Source organism: Oncorhynchus tshawytscha, linkage group LG14, assembly GCF_018296145.1.
Source record: "Oncorhynchus tshawytscha isolate Ot180627B linkage group LG14, Otsh_v2.0, whole genome shotgun sequence".
Taxonomy (NCBI): Eukaryota; Metazoa; Chordata; class Actinopteri; order Salmoniformes; family Salmonidae; genus Oncorhynchus; species Oncorhynchus tshawytscha.
The window spans coordinates 42287216-42305641 of record NC_056442.1 but is presented as its reverse complement, the minus strand read 5'-3'; the positions used below and the strand labels follow the sequence as shown (position 1 = coordinate 42305641).

The 18426-nt window shown below is 47.3% G+C and overlaps 1 protein-coding gene across 2 annotated transcripts in view; it reads left to right on the top strand.

Moving 5' to 3' along the window:
* Positions 1-511: 511 nt before the first annotated feature.
* Positions 512-18426, top strand: part of LOC112267236 (endothelin-converting enzyme-like 1) — a 38187-nt gene continuing 20272 nt past the window's right edge. The window contains exons 1-6 of one of the 2 annotated variants that reach the window (XM_042297551.1): positions 512-1310; positions 10152-11332; positions 11476-11544; positions 11770-11880; positions 11963-12055; positions 13615-13739. In XM_042297551.1, coding sequence (XP_042153485.1) covers positions 10472-11332; positions 11476-11544; positions 11770-11880; positions 11963-12055; positions 13615-13739 — 1259 coding nt within the window. In that variant the 5' untranslated portion in view covers positions 512-1310; positions 10152-10471. Of the gene's footprint in view, positions 1311-10147; positions 11333-11475; positions 11545-11769; positions 11881-11962; positions 12056-13614; positions 13740-18426 lie in introns of both variants that reach the window. The other variant, XM_042297550.1, reaches the window with a different exon arrangement.

The window sequence follows — 18426 nt, the reverse complement described above, 5'->3', positions numbered from 1 at the left end:
GTCACTGGTGGCAGGTGCGTAAATAACACCTTCATTAAACTCGAATAAATAAAAGTCCCATGATATCCGCGCGCGTCACTCACCTGAAAGCCCCTCATCAAAACCCTCATCGATCGTGGCTCATCTGTTCACAGTCGGTGTCCTAACCGATACCCCGCCCCTCCCTACCGTACAGGGGCTTGTTAAAATGATATGACTGTAGGCTAGGTGTCTCACTCGCAGTGTAATGTCGCCGAGTGCTCCGTCCCGTGGACGTTACACCAGAACGAGCAGATTAGACAGGTCTACTGTGGACCGGCTCAGTGTCTACTCTTTATCACCGATGTTTACCTTTCAGTTTCCATCAGAGCTAGGCTAGACAGTAGCTTGGTAATACACGACACTAATGAGTTCTACACACTGACCGGGTTTAAAGTGAAAACTGTCGATACATGGCTATAGACATTCTGGACTCGAAGTAATTTGACACATACGTCACCTCTTTGGGTGGGTGAGGGCTGAGGGTCAGCAAATGGTTAGTTTATCCAGGCACCGGGCAGGCATGGAAAGCAGCGGAACTGTGTTTGATTTATGTTGGCCATCTGTTGACATCTTTACAACTTGATCATCAGTCTTGAACGTCAAGATCGCGCGCAACAGCATGGTTTCCCGCCACCTCTCATTCTGGCAAATGCACTATGAGATAGGCTAAGGTTTAATGAAATGGGCAGTTATTGAACTGATTTGCATAGTAACTATAGATTGAATGTTTGCATTCTGTGTGGCTCTCTGGGCTTGGATGAGAATTCTCAGCAGTTTAATAACCTGTACAACTGACTTTTGATAATAATTTTAACTATTTCGCTATGTTTAGGCTATAGCCTAGTGCTCGTGTTATTCATATTTGATGAGATGATTCAACTGGCAACATTGAACGAAAGTCTACTCACTTATTATAGAAGTAACATTGAACGACGGGCTACTCGCTTATTATAGTAGTAACATTGAACGACAGGCTACTCACTTATTCGCTACCGTGGTGGTGGTAGGCTACATCGTCCATCTTAGTCTCTCTCTCCCCTTCCCAACTCCTCTATCTCCCTGTCTGTCACACACTCTCTCTCTCACTCTCTCTCTCACACAAAGTCCTGTTGAGCAAATGAGCGCAGCTCCTATTCGGGTCTTTGGATTTTTCAGTGAGTGGCATGTTTCAGAGCGTCTGACCAGCTTCTGTATGTACATGCATGGACAGGACACGATCTGAACCACTATCGCAGACCACACTTGCATCAAAAGCGCATGGAAAGACTCTGAACACTGCATTTGTGCCGGTAAGTGTGTGTGTACCCATTCTACATTTCTATCGTGGTATGTCTGTCTAATTCCCAGCAGTTAGATCTGTTTGCAACAGCACTGACGTCAAGTTAATACTGTTTTCTATCACATTCATAGCCACTGACAGACAGTAGAATGTTAATGTGTTATTTCACGATCCTCAGCTTGATGAATGTGTTCTAAAGCCCATGTATGCTAAACGGGGAGCAGTGCTCTGGTTTCTCCAGTGGGACCAATGCAACCACCACATCCCATATGAGTGATGGTGAGAACGTTTAATATAAAAGTTATAAAGATGAACATTATTGACTTTGACAACTAAAAACAAAATGATGTCAGAATAAGATTAGGAGGCTATTTCATGCGCCATGAGTTTTCCACGGGGTACAAAGAAACAGAGAGCTCTCCGATCATCTGCAACCCCTTTTTTTATTTTTAACTAGACAAGTCAGTTAAGAACACATTCTTATTTACTGTGACGGCCTACACCGGCCAAACCCGGACGACGCTGGGCCAATTGTGTGCCGCCCTATGAGACTCCCAATCACGGCCGGTTGTGATACAGCCTGGAATCGAACCAGGGTCTGTAGTGGCGCCTCTAGCACTGAGATGCTGTGCTTAGACCGCTGCGCCACTCGGGAGCCCGGACTCGTTCTCACTCTTGTAGCTCCGCGGCTTATCCTCGTATCAATTTCAGTGACTCCAAGAATATCGAGTGGCGGTAGCGAGCGTATTGACTGTGTGTGTAGGGGCTCGATGGGGTCACCCTAGCCGGGTTAATTGAGTTAGCAGCCCGCGCCTGGTGGCTGCGTGACAGGGGAGAAAGAAAGGGACCCGGGATGCCCTGGTGGGTCTGGGACGCTCAATTATTTGTGCAATAGCGGTCCAGCTAGTGGTTAAACGATTCCCGGGAGCGCGTGTGTGTGCGTGTGTGTGGTTATGTCACACATGAGTACCAGTGACTGTGTGTAAGAGAGACACGGAAAGTGTACATTCTTGTGAGAAGTAGTTATGTTTCAAGTTCCCTTTGGTCCTTTTGCAACAGTGTTCTCGAAAACGATGTCACACTATAGCTGTCTTTAGCCCCTACACCATCACTACGGCACTCTGTTGTGTGTGCAGAATCTGGCAGGCGGCGATAAGAGTTAGTGGGAACCGGCCTGCTCAGAAACTCCAGTACCGCTGAATGTGATCCGTCAGGGTCCATGACCACTTTGATTAGAAGAAAATAAACATTTTTACAGTATGGCGCTGACCCGGGTCTCCAAGCCCGGTCTGTGTGGTTGCGCGTGCAGGGCAGGCGGCAGGAAAGCCAGAGACGCGTGCGCCCTCCCCTGCTCCCATTCTATACGATAACCTATTGTGCGCCGAAATGAATTGGATAATAATAGCATTGATCTGAACCTGATCCCTCGGGCGTGGTGCCCTTCGGTCCATTGATCATATCTAGGAGTTATGGAGGGTGGTTAGGGACCTAGGCCATACTCTGGCCAAGATGGGTGTGGTGGGCTTTTTGTGCATAACAGAGGTTTTCTTGTGTGCAATGTTTATGTATAATAATGTTTTATTTATGTGTGTTTTCGTGCGTGTGTATGTGCCTAGAGTTGTTTGAACTGGACTTTGGCCTGCTGCTATCTATGTGCTCCTCCTGATAGGTTATATATTAGAAGAGCTTGACAACTGGTTGGGTACTATGCATCATCCTGAGTGTATTTATGATGCATTTAGACTATGTGTGTTTGTGTGTGTGTGTGTGTGTGTGTGTGTGTGTGTGTGTGTGTGTGTGTGTGTGTGTGTGTGTGTGTGTGTGTGTGTGTGTGTGTGTGTGTGTGTGTGTGTGTGTGTGTGTGTGTGTGAGAGAGAGAGACAGAGACAGAGACAGAGACAGAGAGACAGAGAGAGAGGGAGAGAGAGAGAGACAGACAGAGAGAAAGACAGAGAGAGAGAGACAGAGAGAGAGAGACAGAGAGAGTGACAGAGAGAGAGAGAGAGAGAGAGAGAGTATTTGTGTGTGTGAATCCGCGTATAAGAATGTGTGTATGGACTGTGCAGGACAGAGAGCAGCATTAATATCACTCTCAGACATTAGACCTATCATGTCTGGTATAGAGCCATTCATCAGCCTCTCCTCTCATAGTGATGCCACTCAGATCCAATCCATTAGCCACGCAGTGTGGGCAACACAAGTTAATGTCTGCCCACTGCAAGAGGACTCAGTTAGTGTGTGCTTTGATTCTGTAATTGTTTTAAGGACAGATTGGATGTAAGTGTGTGTGTCCCTCTCCATGCTCGAGGCTATCCTACCAATTTGTGTCTTTGTGTGTATGTTGATAAGAGATACAGCATAAGGTGGGTGTCTGGGGAGTGTGAGTAAGTATGTTTGTAATGTGTGTGTGTGAAAGAGGGGGAGAGTTGTGACTCGTGATGGATGATGGAGAGGATAGATAATGACATCTTGTGAAGAAACACCATTCCCCCTTCACCGCAGTACCCCCTCATCCCCCCTGCCATGCAGGAGCTTGCAGGGATTTGTAGTTTTGCTTGATGTCTACTTTGATGCTAATTAGCATTTTTGAATCGGAGTGTAAATAGAGCCGAATATATTAATAAAAGTCACCTTGTCCAAGAGAGATTTACATGGTTATTGGTTGTTCACTCCAGGGTAAGCCTACATGAAACACTGCCCCTATTTTAAGTGTTTATAAAAATCCCATACGGGAAAAATGAATAGTGGATAAACAATTGGAACCATTTCCCTGTTTGACCGCTAGGTTTTATGGGTATTATGACACCTCCACTGTGGGGCTCTATTCACATTCAATCTTTTTTCTGTCACCCTTTTTTCTTCCTATTTTCCCCTTCCACAAAGAGTGCAACAAATATTTTCTACCTCACTCCATTTCTCCCTTGATTGCACTTTCTCTCTTCCCCCTTTCCCCCATTCCCACTGGGCAAAAACTGGTTGAATCAACATTGTTTCCATGTCCTTTCAACTCCAAAAATCTATGTTATGGGATTTGCAAAAAGTATTCAACGTAAGGGCATTTAGTATTTTTCACGCAACTTTTAACCTAAATCCAATGACATGGTGAGATTTTTTGTTGATTTCACAATGAAATTACAATAGTTGACAACTCAATCAAATTGAAATCAAAACTAGACATTGAATTGACATCTGTGCCCAGTGTGTTCTCTCCTCACACACAGAGAAACAACTCTGCCTCCACCACTCTTTCTCCCCCTCTCCTCTCCTCCTCTCTTCCTCCTCTCTATAGTTTCTGTACTGGCTAAAGTTGAGCAGGTGTGAATAGCAATGTTGATTTGCAGTCTGGCATCTCATCAGTGGGAGGCAGGTCATTGATGTGATTGTGTCTCTGTCCCCAATGTCTCTCCCTCCGAACAAACATCATCTTCCTCCCCTCCTCTCTTCCTCCTCTCCTATCCTGTTACAGATTATGCAAACCACAATTATAGTTAGATCTAGTTATACACAGACCTGCTCAAATTCAGATTCTGGACACACATATGCTGATATAATGCAGACTGTTTGTTCTTTCTCACACTCAAAAACAATGACTTTGGTGTGTACTTATTTTTATTATTTTTTCAGTGTGCGGTTTATATTCTTGTTTATGAATACTAATTGTTCCTGGCAAAACCAGCACTGGACCTAGATCCACTGTTGTGGATCTCAATTTTTTACACTCAAAACCAATATTTGGGGTACTGGACTATCGTAGACATCAGGTCATCATAGAGTACATATTGAAAAGTTTCATTCCAAAACGCCATATATCCATTTTCTGAAATGTTGTTAAATTAGCTTACATTGTTTAAAGAACTTATGAAAGAGATTGGTGTGGTTTTTTCAATATCTAATCATGGCATGGGTTTGTTCAATGACAGACATGTATTTGTTTAAAATCTATCACTTGATGGTTTCATTTCAGAGAGACACATAATAATGTTTTTTGGCAAAAAGCTGTATATTCACATCACTCAGAGAAATAAGAAGTACTGCCTTGTTTTGCTGAGTTAAATGTAGCAAATAACTACACTTTTAATAATGACATTTACAAATTATACATTTGTAACATCAAATTTGTAAAATAATTAGAAATAATAATTCAAACAAGTAATGTGAGATTTGTATGTAAAACATTTACATTTGACATTTTAGTAATTTAGTAGATGTTCTTATCCAGAGTGACTTACAGTAAATGTAGTCATCTGAAGATACTGTAGCTAGTTGAGGCCACCACATATCACAATCAAATATACAGGATACTAACATTCTATTCCAGCTAAACAATGGATATATAGCTTTTTGCAAAAAAATACATTTTCATACACATCTAAAATCTGAGAACAATAATATTTTACACACACACGAAGATACCCATAAGAAATCCTTTCAGATGAAAAAACACAAATGTTAAAAATTGGTGGATACATCATTTTGGAATTAAACTCTTCAATAATGAATTGTAGAGAAAGATAATCACAATTACAATGGCTGCCAAGTGTAAATGAAAGGGAAATACAACTCACTGGCTTGATTTGGTAGACTAGTAACAGCCAAACAAACACAGAGCCAGATGCTCACACACTGTTGCCTCAACACACATCCTGGGCCTCAACACACACCCTGGGCCTCAACACACACCCTGGGCCTCAACACACACCCAGGGCCTCAACACACATCCTGGGCCTCAACACACACCCTGGGCCTCAACACACACCCAGGGCCTCAACACACACCCAGGGCCTCACTCAACACACACCCTGGGCCTCAACACACACCCTGGGCCTCAACACACACCCTGGGCCTCAACACACACCCTGGGCCTCAACACACACCCTGGGCCTCAACACACACCCTGGGCCTCAACACACACCCTGGGCCTCAACACACACCCTGGGCCTCAACACACACCCTGGGCCTCAACACACACCCTGGGCCTCAACACACACCCTGGGCCTCAACACACACCCTGGGCCTCAACACACACCCTGGGCCTCAACACACACCCTGGGCCTCAACACACACCCTGGGCCTCAACACACACCCTGGGCCTCAACACACACCCTGGGCCTCAACACACACCCTGGGCCTCAACACACACCCTGGGCCTCAACACACACCCTGGGCCTCAACACACACCCTGGGCCTCAACACACACCCTGGGCCTCAACACACACCCTGGGCCTCAACACACACCCTGGGCCTCAACACACACCCTGGGCCTCAACACACACCCTGGGCCTCAACACACACCTGGGCCTCAACACACACCCTGGGCCTCAACACACACCCTGGGCCTCAACACACACCCTGGGCCTCAACACACACCCTGGGCCTCAACACACACCCTGGGCCTCAACACACACCCTGGGCCTCAACACACACCCTGGGCCTCAACACACACCTGGGCCTCAACACACACCCTGGGCCTCAACACACACCCTGGGCCTCAACACACACCCTGGGCCTCAACACACACCCTGGGCCTCAACACACACCCAGGGCCTCAACACACACCCAGGGCCTCACCACACACCCTGGGCCTCAACACACACCCTGGGCCTCAACACACACCCTGGGCCTCACCACACACCCTGGGCCTCAACACACACCTAGGGCCTCAACACACACCCTGGGCCTCAACACACACCCTGGGCCTCAACACACACCCAGGGCCTCAACACACATCCTGGGCCTCAACACACATCCTGGGCCTCAACACACACCCTGGTGCTCAACACACACCCAGGGCCTCAACACACACCCTGGGCCTCAACACACACCCTGGGCCTCAACACACACCCTGGTGCTCAACACACACCCAGGGCCTCAACACACACCCTGGGCCTCAACACACACCCTGGGCCTCAACACACACCCTGGGCCTCAACACACACCCTAGGCCTCAACACACACCCAGGGCCTCACACACACCCTGGGCCTCAACACACACCCTGGGCCTCAACACACATCCTAGGCCTCAACACACATCCTGGGCCTCAACACACATCCTGGGCCTCAACACACATCCTGGGCCTCAACACACACCCTGGGCCTCAACACACACCCTAGGCCTCAACACACACCCTGGGCCTCAACACACACCCTGGGTCTCAACACACATCCTGGGCCTCAACACACACCCTAGGCCTCAACACACACCCTGGGCCTCAACACATACCCTAGGCCTCAACACACACCCTGGCATACTACACATGTGATGTATTGAGGATCTGGAGCAGTCTGCCCACTTTCCAAATCTTTGATCTCTCTGCTCACTTTCCTGAGGCAAAACATGTGTGTGTGTGTTTGTGTCTGTGTGTGTATGTGTTATGATGATGGGTGTGTATTGCTGTTTGTCACAATCCACTATAGTGAAAGCCATTCTCAGACTTATCAAACTTCTGAAACCTGAGATAGCGATCTCTGTTCATTTATACTTTTTTACGTGTGTGTGTGTGTGTGTGTGTGTGTGCTACTAACTCTCACCATCTCATGTCAGAATTAGATGTTCATCCATGTTTCTTAAACGTCAAATTTCAAAGTTATCCCAAACGTCAAACTTCAAAGTGTTTAACCTCTTGATTCTAGCCATCCCGGATCCGGGATCGTGAATACAGCCTCAAGCTCATTACCATAACGCAACGTTAACTCTTCATGAAAATCGCAAATGAAATGAAATAAATTTGTTAACCTTTCTAGCCTTTTGTTAACAACACTGTCATCTCAGATTTTCAAAATATGCTTTTGAACCATAGCTAAACAAGCATTTGTGTAAGAGTATTGATAGCCTAGCATAGCATTTAGCCTAGCATTCAGCATGCAACATTTTCACAAAAACAAGAAAAGCATTCAAATAAAATCATTTACCTTTGAAGAACTTCAGATGTTTTCAATGAGGAGACTCTCAGTTAGATAGCAAATGTTCCGTTTTTACAAAAAGATTATTTGTGTAGGACAAATCGCTCCGTTTTGTTCATCAAGTTTGGCTACGAAAAAAAACCTGTATCCAGGAGTGTAATTCTCTCCGCAAGCTCATTAGCATAACGCAACGTTAGCTATTCATGACAATCGCAAATGAAATTAAATAAATATATTAGCTCTCAAGCTTAGCCTTTTGTTAACAACACTGTCATCTCAGATTTTCAAAATATGCTTTTGAACCATAGCTAAACAAGCATTTGTGTAACAGTATTGATAGCCTAGCATAGCATTAAGCCTGGCATTCAGCATGCAACATTTTCACAAAAACAAGAAAAGCATTCAAATAAAATCATTTACCTTTGAAGAACTTCAGATGTTTTCAAATGAGGAGACTCTCAGTTAGATAGCAAATGTTCAGTTTTTCCAAAAATATTATTTGTGTAGACAAATCGCTCCGTTTTCTTCATCACGTTTGGGTATGAAAAAAAACGAAAATTAAGTCATTACAACGCAATTTTTTTTCTCCAAATTAACTCCATAATATCAACAGAAACATGGCAAATGTTGTTTAGAATCAATCCTCAAGGTGTTTTTCACATATCTATCGATGATAAATCATTCGTGGCAGTTTACTTTCTCCTCCTGAAGAAATGGAACGCGCATGGACCTGGAGATTACGCAATAATTTCGATGCAGGACACCGGGCGGACACCTGGTAAATGTAGTCTCTTATGGTCAATCTTCCAATGATATGCCTACAAATACGTCACAATGCTGCAGACACCTTGGGGAAACGACAGAAAGGGCAGGCTCATTCCTGGCGCATTCACAGCCATATAAGGAGACATTGGAACACAGCGCCTTCAGAATCTGGGGCATTTCCTGTATGAAATTTCATCTTGGTTTCGCCTGTAGCATTAGTTCTGGGGCACTCACAGATAATATCTTTGCAGTTTTTGAAACGTCAGAGTTTTTTCTTTCCAAAGCTGTCAATTACATGCATACACTGGATTTGAGCTTGAATCATTCCATCTCTGTCCACAACACCTTAGCAAAACCAAAACATCCTTGAAGGTAACCACGCTCACTGTTGCCCCTAGTGGCCAGTTTCCACATCATCAGACATAGATGGACATTGAATACTGACTTGTATCACAGGTGACCTGGCTGGTATGTGTATGTATGTATGTATGTATGTATGTATGTATGTATGTCTGTGTGTGTGTGTGTCCTCACAACCAGTTCTGCAGAATGTCCATTCCTGCCTGTCTAAATAACTCCCCCACACCATTCCCATCCTTCCATCTCTGTCTGCCCCTCCTCTCCCTCTCTCTCTCCTCTCCTTCCCTCTCTCTTCTCCCCCCCTCATCCTCTCTCTCCATCTTCCTAACCCTCCCTCTCTCCTCCCCTACTCCCTATCGATCCATCCAAAGTCATGAGTCACAGAGCAACATCATCTCCCTGATTGATGGGTGTCAGAAATCAATCCAAAATAACTTTAGGAAAGAATGACAGTATGAAAGAAAGAAAAAAAGAGCATCTCAACAGACAGTACCCTTAGTCATCTCTGTGTTGTAATCATGTATTCCATCTTCTGTCTCATCGCCCCTCCCTCCCTTTACCTCCCGAGTGGCGCAGCGGTCTAAGGCACTGCATTTCATTGCAAGAGGCGTCCCTACAGACCCTGGTTTGATTCCAGGCTGCATCACAGTCTGCTGTGATTGAGAGTCCCATAGGGCGGCGTACAATTGGCCCAGGCTCGTCCAGGTTAGGGTTTGGCCAGGGTAGACCATCATTGTAAATAAGAACTTGTTCTTAACTGACTTACCTAGTTAAGTAAAGGTTAAAAAATAATAATTCCCTCTCCTCCTTTTCTATTGAAAGACAGGCTGAGGCTCCACTGGGGGGAAAGGAAAGAGACCAAGACCCAAGAGATACACTGACAGACAAGAAGAGAGATAGCCTCAGTGGTCCCTAACTCTCTAACGGTAAGGGTAGCAGAGGAGACATACAAGAGGCAGTGTGTTCAGGAGAGCCAAGGGCATTTGGGCTGCGTTACCCCTTTAGCCCTCTAGTGGGAGACCTCCTCTCTCATATCAGGCCTGGAGGGACATGGCCATCTGAAAGACTCCTCTCTCTACCACCTTCCACCACTCCCTCTATCAGTCTCTCTTTTCAACAACGTAACGCTAATCAACCCTCGTTGCCATGGAGAAGACATACTCCCTCACGGCCCACTACGATGAGTTCCAGGAGGTCAAGTATGGTGGTCGCTATAGCAGTGGCACCCTTAGCAACGGCATGAGCCTGCACTTGGGTGGGAGCCTGGACCGTAATGTTGGGCGGGGCCGAGGCAAAGGGGGTGGGGCTAGTGATCGGAGTCGGGACCTGAGTGGCATCAACAGCGGACAGGGACTTCCTCGATGGAGCCGCAGGGAGATCTGCCTGCTCTCTGCTCTAGTGTTCGCTGCGGGGATGTGTGTCATCCTGGGCAGCATGCTGGCACTCAAATACATCTCCCTGGACTTCCAGCAGGAGGCGCACTGCAGACAGGACTGCCAGAAGAAACGCTCGTTAGTCCGAGCTGCACGCTTCGTCCAGGCCAACATCGACCCCACCATCCAGCCCTGCCAGGACTTCTACAGCTTTGCCTGCGGCGGCTGGCTACGACGCCATGGCATCCCAGAGGACAAGCTGAGCTACGGCATCATCACCGCCATCGGAGAGCACAACGAGGAGAAGCTACGACGCCTCCTGCTGGAGCCCGTGCGCCGGCACACCGTGGACTCGGCTGAACGCAAGGTGAAAGAGTTCTACCGCTCCTGTGTGAACATCCAGGAGATTGACAAGCTGGGGTCGGGGCCCATGACAGAGGTGATTGACAGCTGTGGCGGGTGGGACCTGGTTGGAGTGCCCTCTGGTGGTGCGGGGTGGGAGAGCAGTACTGCACCAGCCAGACCAGACTTTGATGAGCTGCTCTATAGGACCCAGGGGGTGTACAGCACAGCTGTTTTCTTCTCTCTCACTGTCAACGTAGACGATAAGAACTCCTCACGCAACGCTATCAGGGTAAGAATGTGTGTATGTATGTGTCTGTCTGTCTGTGAACACCTACTGTTTATCATCTGACAGATGTACCATCTGTTTACTTACATGTCGGTGTTGTTTACACGTGTTCATATGTGTTCTCTTGACTGTGTGTGTATTTATAGATTGATCAGGAGGGGCTCACACTGCCTGAGAGGACTCTGTACCTGGGGCAGGATGAGGACAGTGTGAAGGTAAAGGATTACCCCCTCCCTCTTTCTATCCACCACTCCATCTTTCCATCTGTTCACTTATCGACCCACTCCTTTCTTTTCCATCTATCCACCTGTTTGTTCCTGTCATCGCTGTTCCCTTTGTTATCCTGTCTGCTCCGTCATATGTCACACTGCTGTCCATTGACCATTAATAATGATGTCATGTTGTTGTCCAATGTCCATTAATGATGATGTCATGGACAGATCCTGGCAGCTTACAAGGCCCTGATGGAGCGTCTGCTAAGCATGCTGGGAGCTCACAATGCCACTCAGAAGTCCAAAGAGATCCTACAGCTGGAAACACGCCTGGCCAGCGTAAGTCTATGTCTGTGTGTGTGTGTGTGTGTGTGTGTGTGTGTGTGTGTTCAGTTCTAATGTTTCTTCCCCTCTGTTTCAGATCACTGTGTCTGAGTATGATGAACAGAGAAAGGACATCAGCATTATGTACAACCGCATCACCCTGAGAAAACTACAGCACATCGCTCCCAGTGTGAGTACCACACACACCACACACACATATGTATTGTGTGTGTGTGTGTGTGTGTGTGTGTGTGTGTGTGTGTGTGGGCAGAAGTATGATGGATTAAAAGCTGAACTCCAGCAGAGCATTGTGAAGAGTGTGTGTGCGTGCGAGGCGGGGGGCCATTCTACGCCCTGTAAACCGTTCATACTCACCCCTCTGTGGCTCAGCGAAGCTGTCCGCCCTGCAGGGATAGAAGGAGACCAACGGGGGGGCTACGAAACGAGGGAGGTGGGAGGAAGAGAGGGAGAGAGAGGGTAGAGAACGGGAGAGGACGGGATAAATGGTGGTCGACGGGGGACTACAGAAGGAGGATGGAGGGAGGAGGAGGGAAAGGAGACAGAGGGGAACCGATGTAGGAGCATATGGAATGAATCTGGGGGAGAGAGGGACTGGGCGGGTAGAGAAAGAGGGAGTAGAGGGGGGAAGACAGGAGGGGAGAGCCATAAGGTGCATTGGAGAGCAGCAGAAAACTGATGTAGAATTCAGAGCTGCTCCATCACTTCTGATTGGAGAAGAAGGGTGGGGAGGGGAGGGGAGGGGAGAGAAGGGGGGAGTGAACATGAAAGGAGAGAGAGATGGATGATGTGAGCTTCACTAGCATCACTCATAAAACGAGAGAAAGAAACATGAGAGAAAAAGAAAGAAAGGAAGAAAGAATACAAGAAATGTGAAAGAGATTACTAAAAATATGCAAATGGTGAGTGAAATTGACATACAGAGAGACAGACAGATGGATGTAGAGACAGACAGCAAAACCCAGGGGAGGAGTTATAGACAGTAGCTGTAACAGTTGGTTAGACAGATGGACAATTAGATATACAGATGTAGGATCTTAATTGATCACTCTTTTGTTGCTGAGAATTTTATTGCACATCACAAAATGCAAATTTGTAGTGTATTTGGATTTTAAAATGACTTCTAAGGTTTGTAATTTCCACTTTGAAATTTCTGACTTGATTTACCCTAACAAAAAATGTATCAATTGCTACAAAAATGGACATTCATTATAATCCACATAATAATTCACATTTCCTGTTGCTGAAGGATTATTTTCCTGCTCAGGATTATCAGTCCACGCTCAGACAGACAGACATGGTCAAATTATGTTCATACTGATTTATCCCTCTCCACCTTTCCCTCTTTCACTCTCTTTCACTCTTATCTACTATCCCACTATTGCCTGTTAATAATAGTGGGAGATTATGAGACCATTTGGGATTACAGGGATGCTGTATGCTCCGAAGTTAAGGAGGAACTTTGTGTTGTGGATGACCTAAACTGTGAGCAGGGGTTTCTAACAATCGTTTTTTCTTATCTTGCTAAAACTCAAACCTCCTCTCCTCTCCTCTCCTCTCCTCTCCTCTCCTCTCCTCTCCTCTCCTCTCCTCTCCTCTCCTCTCCTCTCCTCTCCTCTCCTCTCCTCTCCTCTCCTCTCTCCTCTCCTCTCCTCTCCTCTCCTCTCCTCTCCTCTCCTCTCCTCTCCTCTCCTCTCCTCTCCTCCCCTCTCCTCTAACCTGTCTCTACAGCTGCACTGGAAACGTTTGTTGGACAGAATCTTCCATGATAACTTCTCTGAGGATGAAGAGATTGTGGTGTTGGCTACTGACTACATGGAGAAAGTCTCAGAGATCATCAATACTACCTCCAAAAGGTGAGAGAGATAGGGAGAGTGGGAGGAGGGGAGGAGGGTGGGGGAAGGGGAGGGTGGGAGGAGGGGAGGAGGTGAAGGGTGGGAGGAGGGGAGGAGGGAAGTGTGGGAGGAGGGGTAGGGTGGGAGGGTGGGAGGAGGAGAGGAGGGAAAGGGTGGATGAGAGGCAGAGGAAGAATGCAAAGGTTAGAGAGTTACATGGAACATCAATGGCATAAGATACATGAGTTTTGAGGACGTGTAAGAATTTTTGTAGGAGTTGCTGAATTAGTGTGTGTGGCCTTTACTAGGGCTGTTACTATACACTGTGTCATGTTGTAGTGTCATAGTGTGTATACACATGTTTTACTAGGGCTGTTACTATACACTGTGTCATGTTGTAGTGTCATAGTGTGTATACACATGTTTTACTAGGGCTGTTACTATACACTGTGTCATGTTGTAGTGTCATAGTGTGTATACACATGTTTTACTAGGGCTGTTACTATACACTGTGTCATGTTGTAGTGTCATAGTGTGTATACACATGTTTTACTAGGGCTGTTACTATACACTGTGTCATGTTGTAGTGTCATAGTGTGTATACACATGTTTTACTAGGGCTGTTACTATACACTGTGTCATGTTGAAGTGTCACAGTGTGTATACATTTGTTTTTGAGTGTGTGTGTATGTGGTGGTGTTGTGCTGTTAAAGGCAGCTCTTGCCAGACTCCAGAGGTGGCTGTGAGGGCTAGTGGGAGTCAGGTTGCCTGTTACTACTGCTGACAGCTCTCCAATACTGACTGGTGTTATACTCTACTCTACACTACACTACACTTCACACCTGTCTGTCTGCCAGTCTGTAGTAGTCTGTCTGTAGCCTACTATCTCTCAGTTCATTTTAGTTCATATAATTACAGTTACAATTACAGTACATTTCAATTGATGGTCTGTCTGTACAGCTTTTTTTTACCCCCCCTCCCTCCCTCATCCTTCATACACATGTTTTACTAGGGCTGTTACCCCCTAGTGTCCCCTCCCTCATTCTTCATACCCCATCCCTCATTCTTCAGTGTCACCCCCTCCCTCATCCTTCATGCTGTTAAAGGCAGCTCCCCTCATTCTTCATGGGACCCCCTCCCCCTCCCCCTCCCTCATCCTTCATAACCCCTCCCTCATTCTTCAAGCCCTTCCCTCATTCTTCATACCCTCCATCATCATTCATACTAACTCCCTCCCTCATCATTCATACCCCTCCTCCCCCTCCCCCTCCTCATCATTCATACTAACTCCCTCCCTCATCATTCATGCCCCCCTCCCTCATCATTCATACTAACTCCCTCATCCTCATCATTCATACCCCCTCATACCCCCCCCTCCCTCATTATTCATACTAACTCCCTCCTCATCATTCATACCCCCTCCCCCTCCTTCATACTAACTCCCTCCCTCATCATTCATACCCCCTCCCCCTCCCTCATCATTCATATTAACTCCCTCCTCATTATTCATACCCCTCCCCCTCCCTCATTATTCATACTAACTCCCTCCCTCATCATTCATATTAACTCCCTCCCTCATCATTCATATTAACTCCCTCCCTCATTATTCATACCCCTCCTCATCCCCTCCCCCTCATCATTCATACCCCTCCCTCATCATTCATACCCTCTCCCCCCCTCCATCATTCATTCATTCCCCTCCCTCATCCTTCATACTAACTCCCTCCCTCATCTTTCATACCCCCTCCCTCATCATTCATACCCCTCCCTCATCCTTCATACTAACTCCCTCCTCATCATTCATACCCCCTCCCCCTCCCTCATTATTCATACCCCCCCCCCTCCGTCATCATTCGTACCCCTCCCTCATCCTTCATACTAACTCCCTCCCTCATCATTCATACCCCCTCCCTCATCTTTCATACCCCCTCCCCCTCCCTCATCATTCATACTAACTCCCTCCCTCATCATTCATACCCCCTCCCCCTCCCTCATCATTCATACTAACTCCCTCCTCATCATTCATACCCCCTCCCCCTCCCTCATCCTTCATACTAACTCCCTCCCTCATCATTCATACTAACCCCCTCCCCCTCCCTCATCATTCATACTAACTCCCTCCCTCATCATTCATACCCCTCCCTCATCCTTCATACTAACCCCTCATCTTTCATACCCCCTCCCCCTCCGTCATCATTCATACCCCTCCCTCATCCTTCATACTAACTCCCTCCCTCATCTTTCATACCCCCCTCCTCATCATTCATACTAACTCCCTCCTCATCATTCATACACCCCCTCCCCCTCCCTCATCCTTCATTCTAACTCCCTCCCTCATCTTTCATACCCCCTCCCCCTCCCTCATCATTCATACTAACTCCCTCCCTCATCTTTCATACCCCTCCCTCATCATTCATACTAACTCCCTCCGTCATCATTCATACCCCTCCCTCATCCTTCATACTAACTCCCTCCCTCATCTTTCATACCCCCTCCCCCTCCATCATCATTCATTCCCCTCCCTCATCCTTCATACTAACTCCCTCCCTCATCTTTCATACCCCCTCCTCATCATTCATACCCCTCCTCATTATTCATACTAACTCCCTCCCTCATCATTCATACCCCTCCCTCATCATTCATACTATCTCCCTCCCTCATCATTCATACCCCTCCCTCATCATTCATACCCTCTCCCCCTCCATCATCATTCATGCCCCTCCCTCATCCTTCATACTAACTCCCTCCCTCATCTTTCATACCCCCTCCCTCATCATTCATACCCCTCCCTCATCCTTCATACTAACTCCCTCCTCATCATTCATACCCCCTCCCCCTCCCTCATTATTCATACCCCCTCCCCCTCCGTCATCATTCATACCCCTCCCTCATCCTTCATACTAACTCCCTCCCTCATCTTTCATACCCCCTCCCCCTCCGTCATCATTCATACTAACCCCCCTCCCTCATCCTTCATACTAACTCCCTCCTCATCATTCATACCCCCTCCCTCATCTTTCATACCCCCTCCCCCTCCCTCATCATTCATACTAACTCCCTCCTCATCATTCATACCCCCTCCCCCTCCTCATCATTCATACTAACTCCCTCCCTCATCATTCATACCCCCTCCCCCCTCCCTCATCCTTCATACTAACTCCCTCCCTCATCATTCATATCATTCCCCCTCCCCCCCCTCATCATTCATACTAACTCCCTCCTCATCATTCATACCCCTCCCTCATCCTTCATACTAACCCTCATCTTTCATACCCCCTCCCCCTCCGTCATCATTCATACCCCTCCCTCATCCTTCATACTAACTCCCTCCCTCATCTTTCATACCCCTCCCTCATCATTCATACTAACTCCCTCCCTCATCATTCATACACCCTCCCCCCTCCATCATTCATCCTCCCTCATCACTAACTCCCTCCCTCATCTTTCATACTCCCCCTCATCATTCCCTCCCTCATCATTCATACTAACTCCCTCCCTCATCTTTCATACCCCCCCTCCCTCATCATTCATACTAACTCCCTCCTCATCATTCATACCCCTCCCTCATCCTTCATACTAACTCCCTCCTCATCTTTCATACCCCCTCCCCCTCCGTCATCATTCATACCCCTCCCTCATCCTTCATACTAACTCCCTCCCTCATCATTCATACCCCCTCCCTCATCTTTCATATCATTCATACCCCTCCCCCTTCCCTCATCATTCATACTAACTCCCTCCTCATCATTCATACCCCCTCCCCCTCCTCATCATTCATACTAACTCCCTCCCTCATCATTCATACCCCCCTCCCTCATCTTTTATACCCCCTCCCTCATCATTCATACCCCTCCCTCATCCTTCATACTAACTCCCTCCCTCATCATTCATACCCTCCCCTCTTCCCCCCCCTCATTATTCATACCCCCTCCCCTCCTCATCCTTCATACTAACTCCCTCCCTCATCTTTCATACCCCCTCCCCCCCCTCATCATTCATCACTCCCTCCCTCATCATTCATACCCCCCCCCTCCCTCATCCTTCATACTAACCCCCTCCCTCATCATTCATACCCCCTCCCCCTCCATTCCTCCCTCCCTCATCATTCATACCCCTCCCTCATCCTTCATACTAACTCCCTCATCTTTCATACCCCCTCCCCCTCTGTCATCATTCATACCCCTCCCCTCCTCATCCTTCATACTAACTCCCTCTCTCATCTTTCATACCCCCATTCCTCCCCCTCCCTCATCATTCATACTAACTCCCTCCTCATCATTCATACTAACCCTCCCCCTCCCTCATCCTTCATACTAACTCATCCTCCCTCATCTTTCATACCCCCCCTCCCCCTCCCCATCATTCATACTAACTCCCTCCCTCATCATTCATACCCCCCTCTCCCCCTCCCTCATCCTTCATACTAAATCCCTCCCTCATATTTCATACCCTCCCCCTCTCTCATCAATCCCCCTCCCCTCCCTCTAATCCCCTCATCATTCATGCCCCCTCCCTCATCATTCATACTAACTCCCTCCTCATCATTCATACCCCTCCCTCATCCTTCATACTAACTCCCTCCCTCATCATTCATACTAACTCCCTCCTCATCATTCATACTAACTCCCTCCCTCATCCTTCATACTGACTCCCTCCCTCATCATTCATACCCCCTCATCATTCCCCCTCTCCTCATCCTTCATACCCC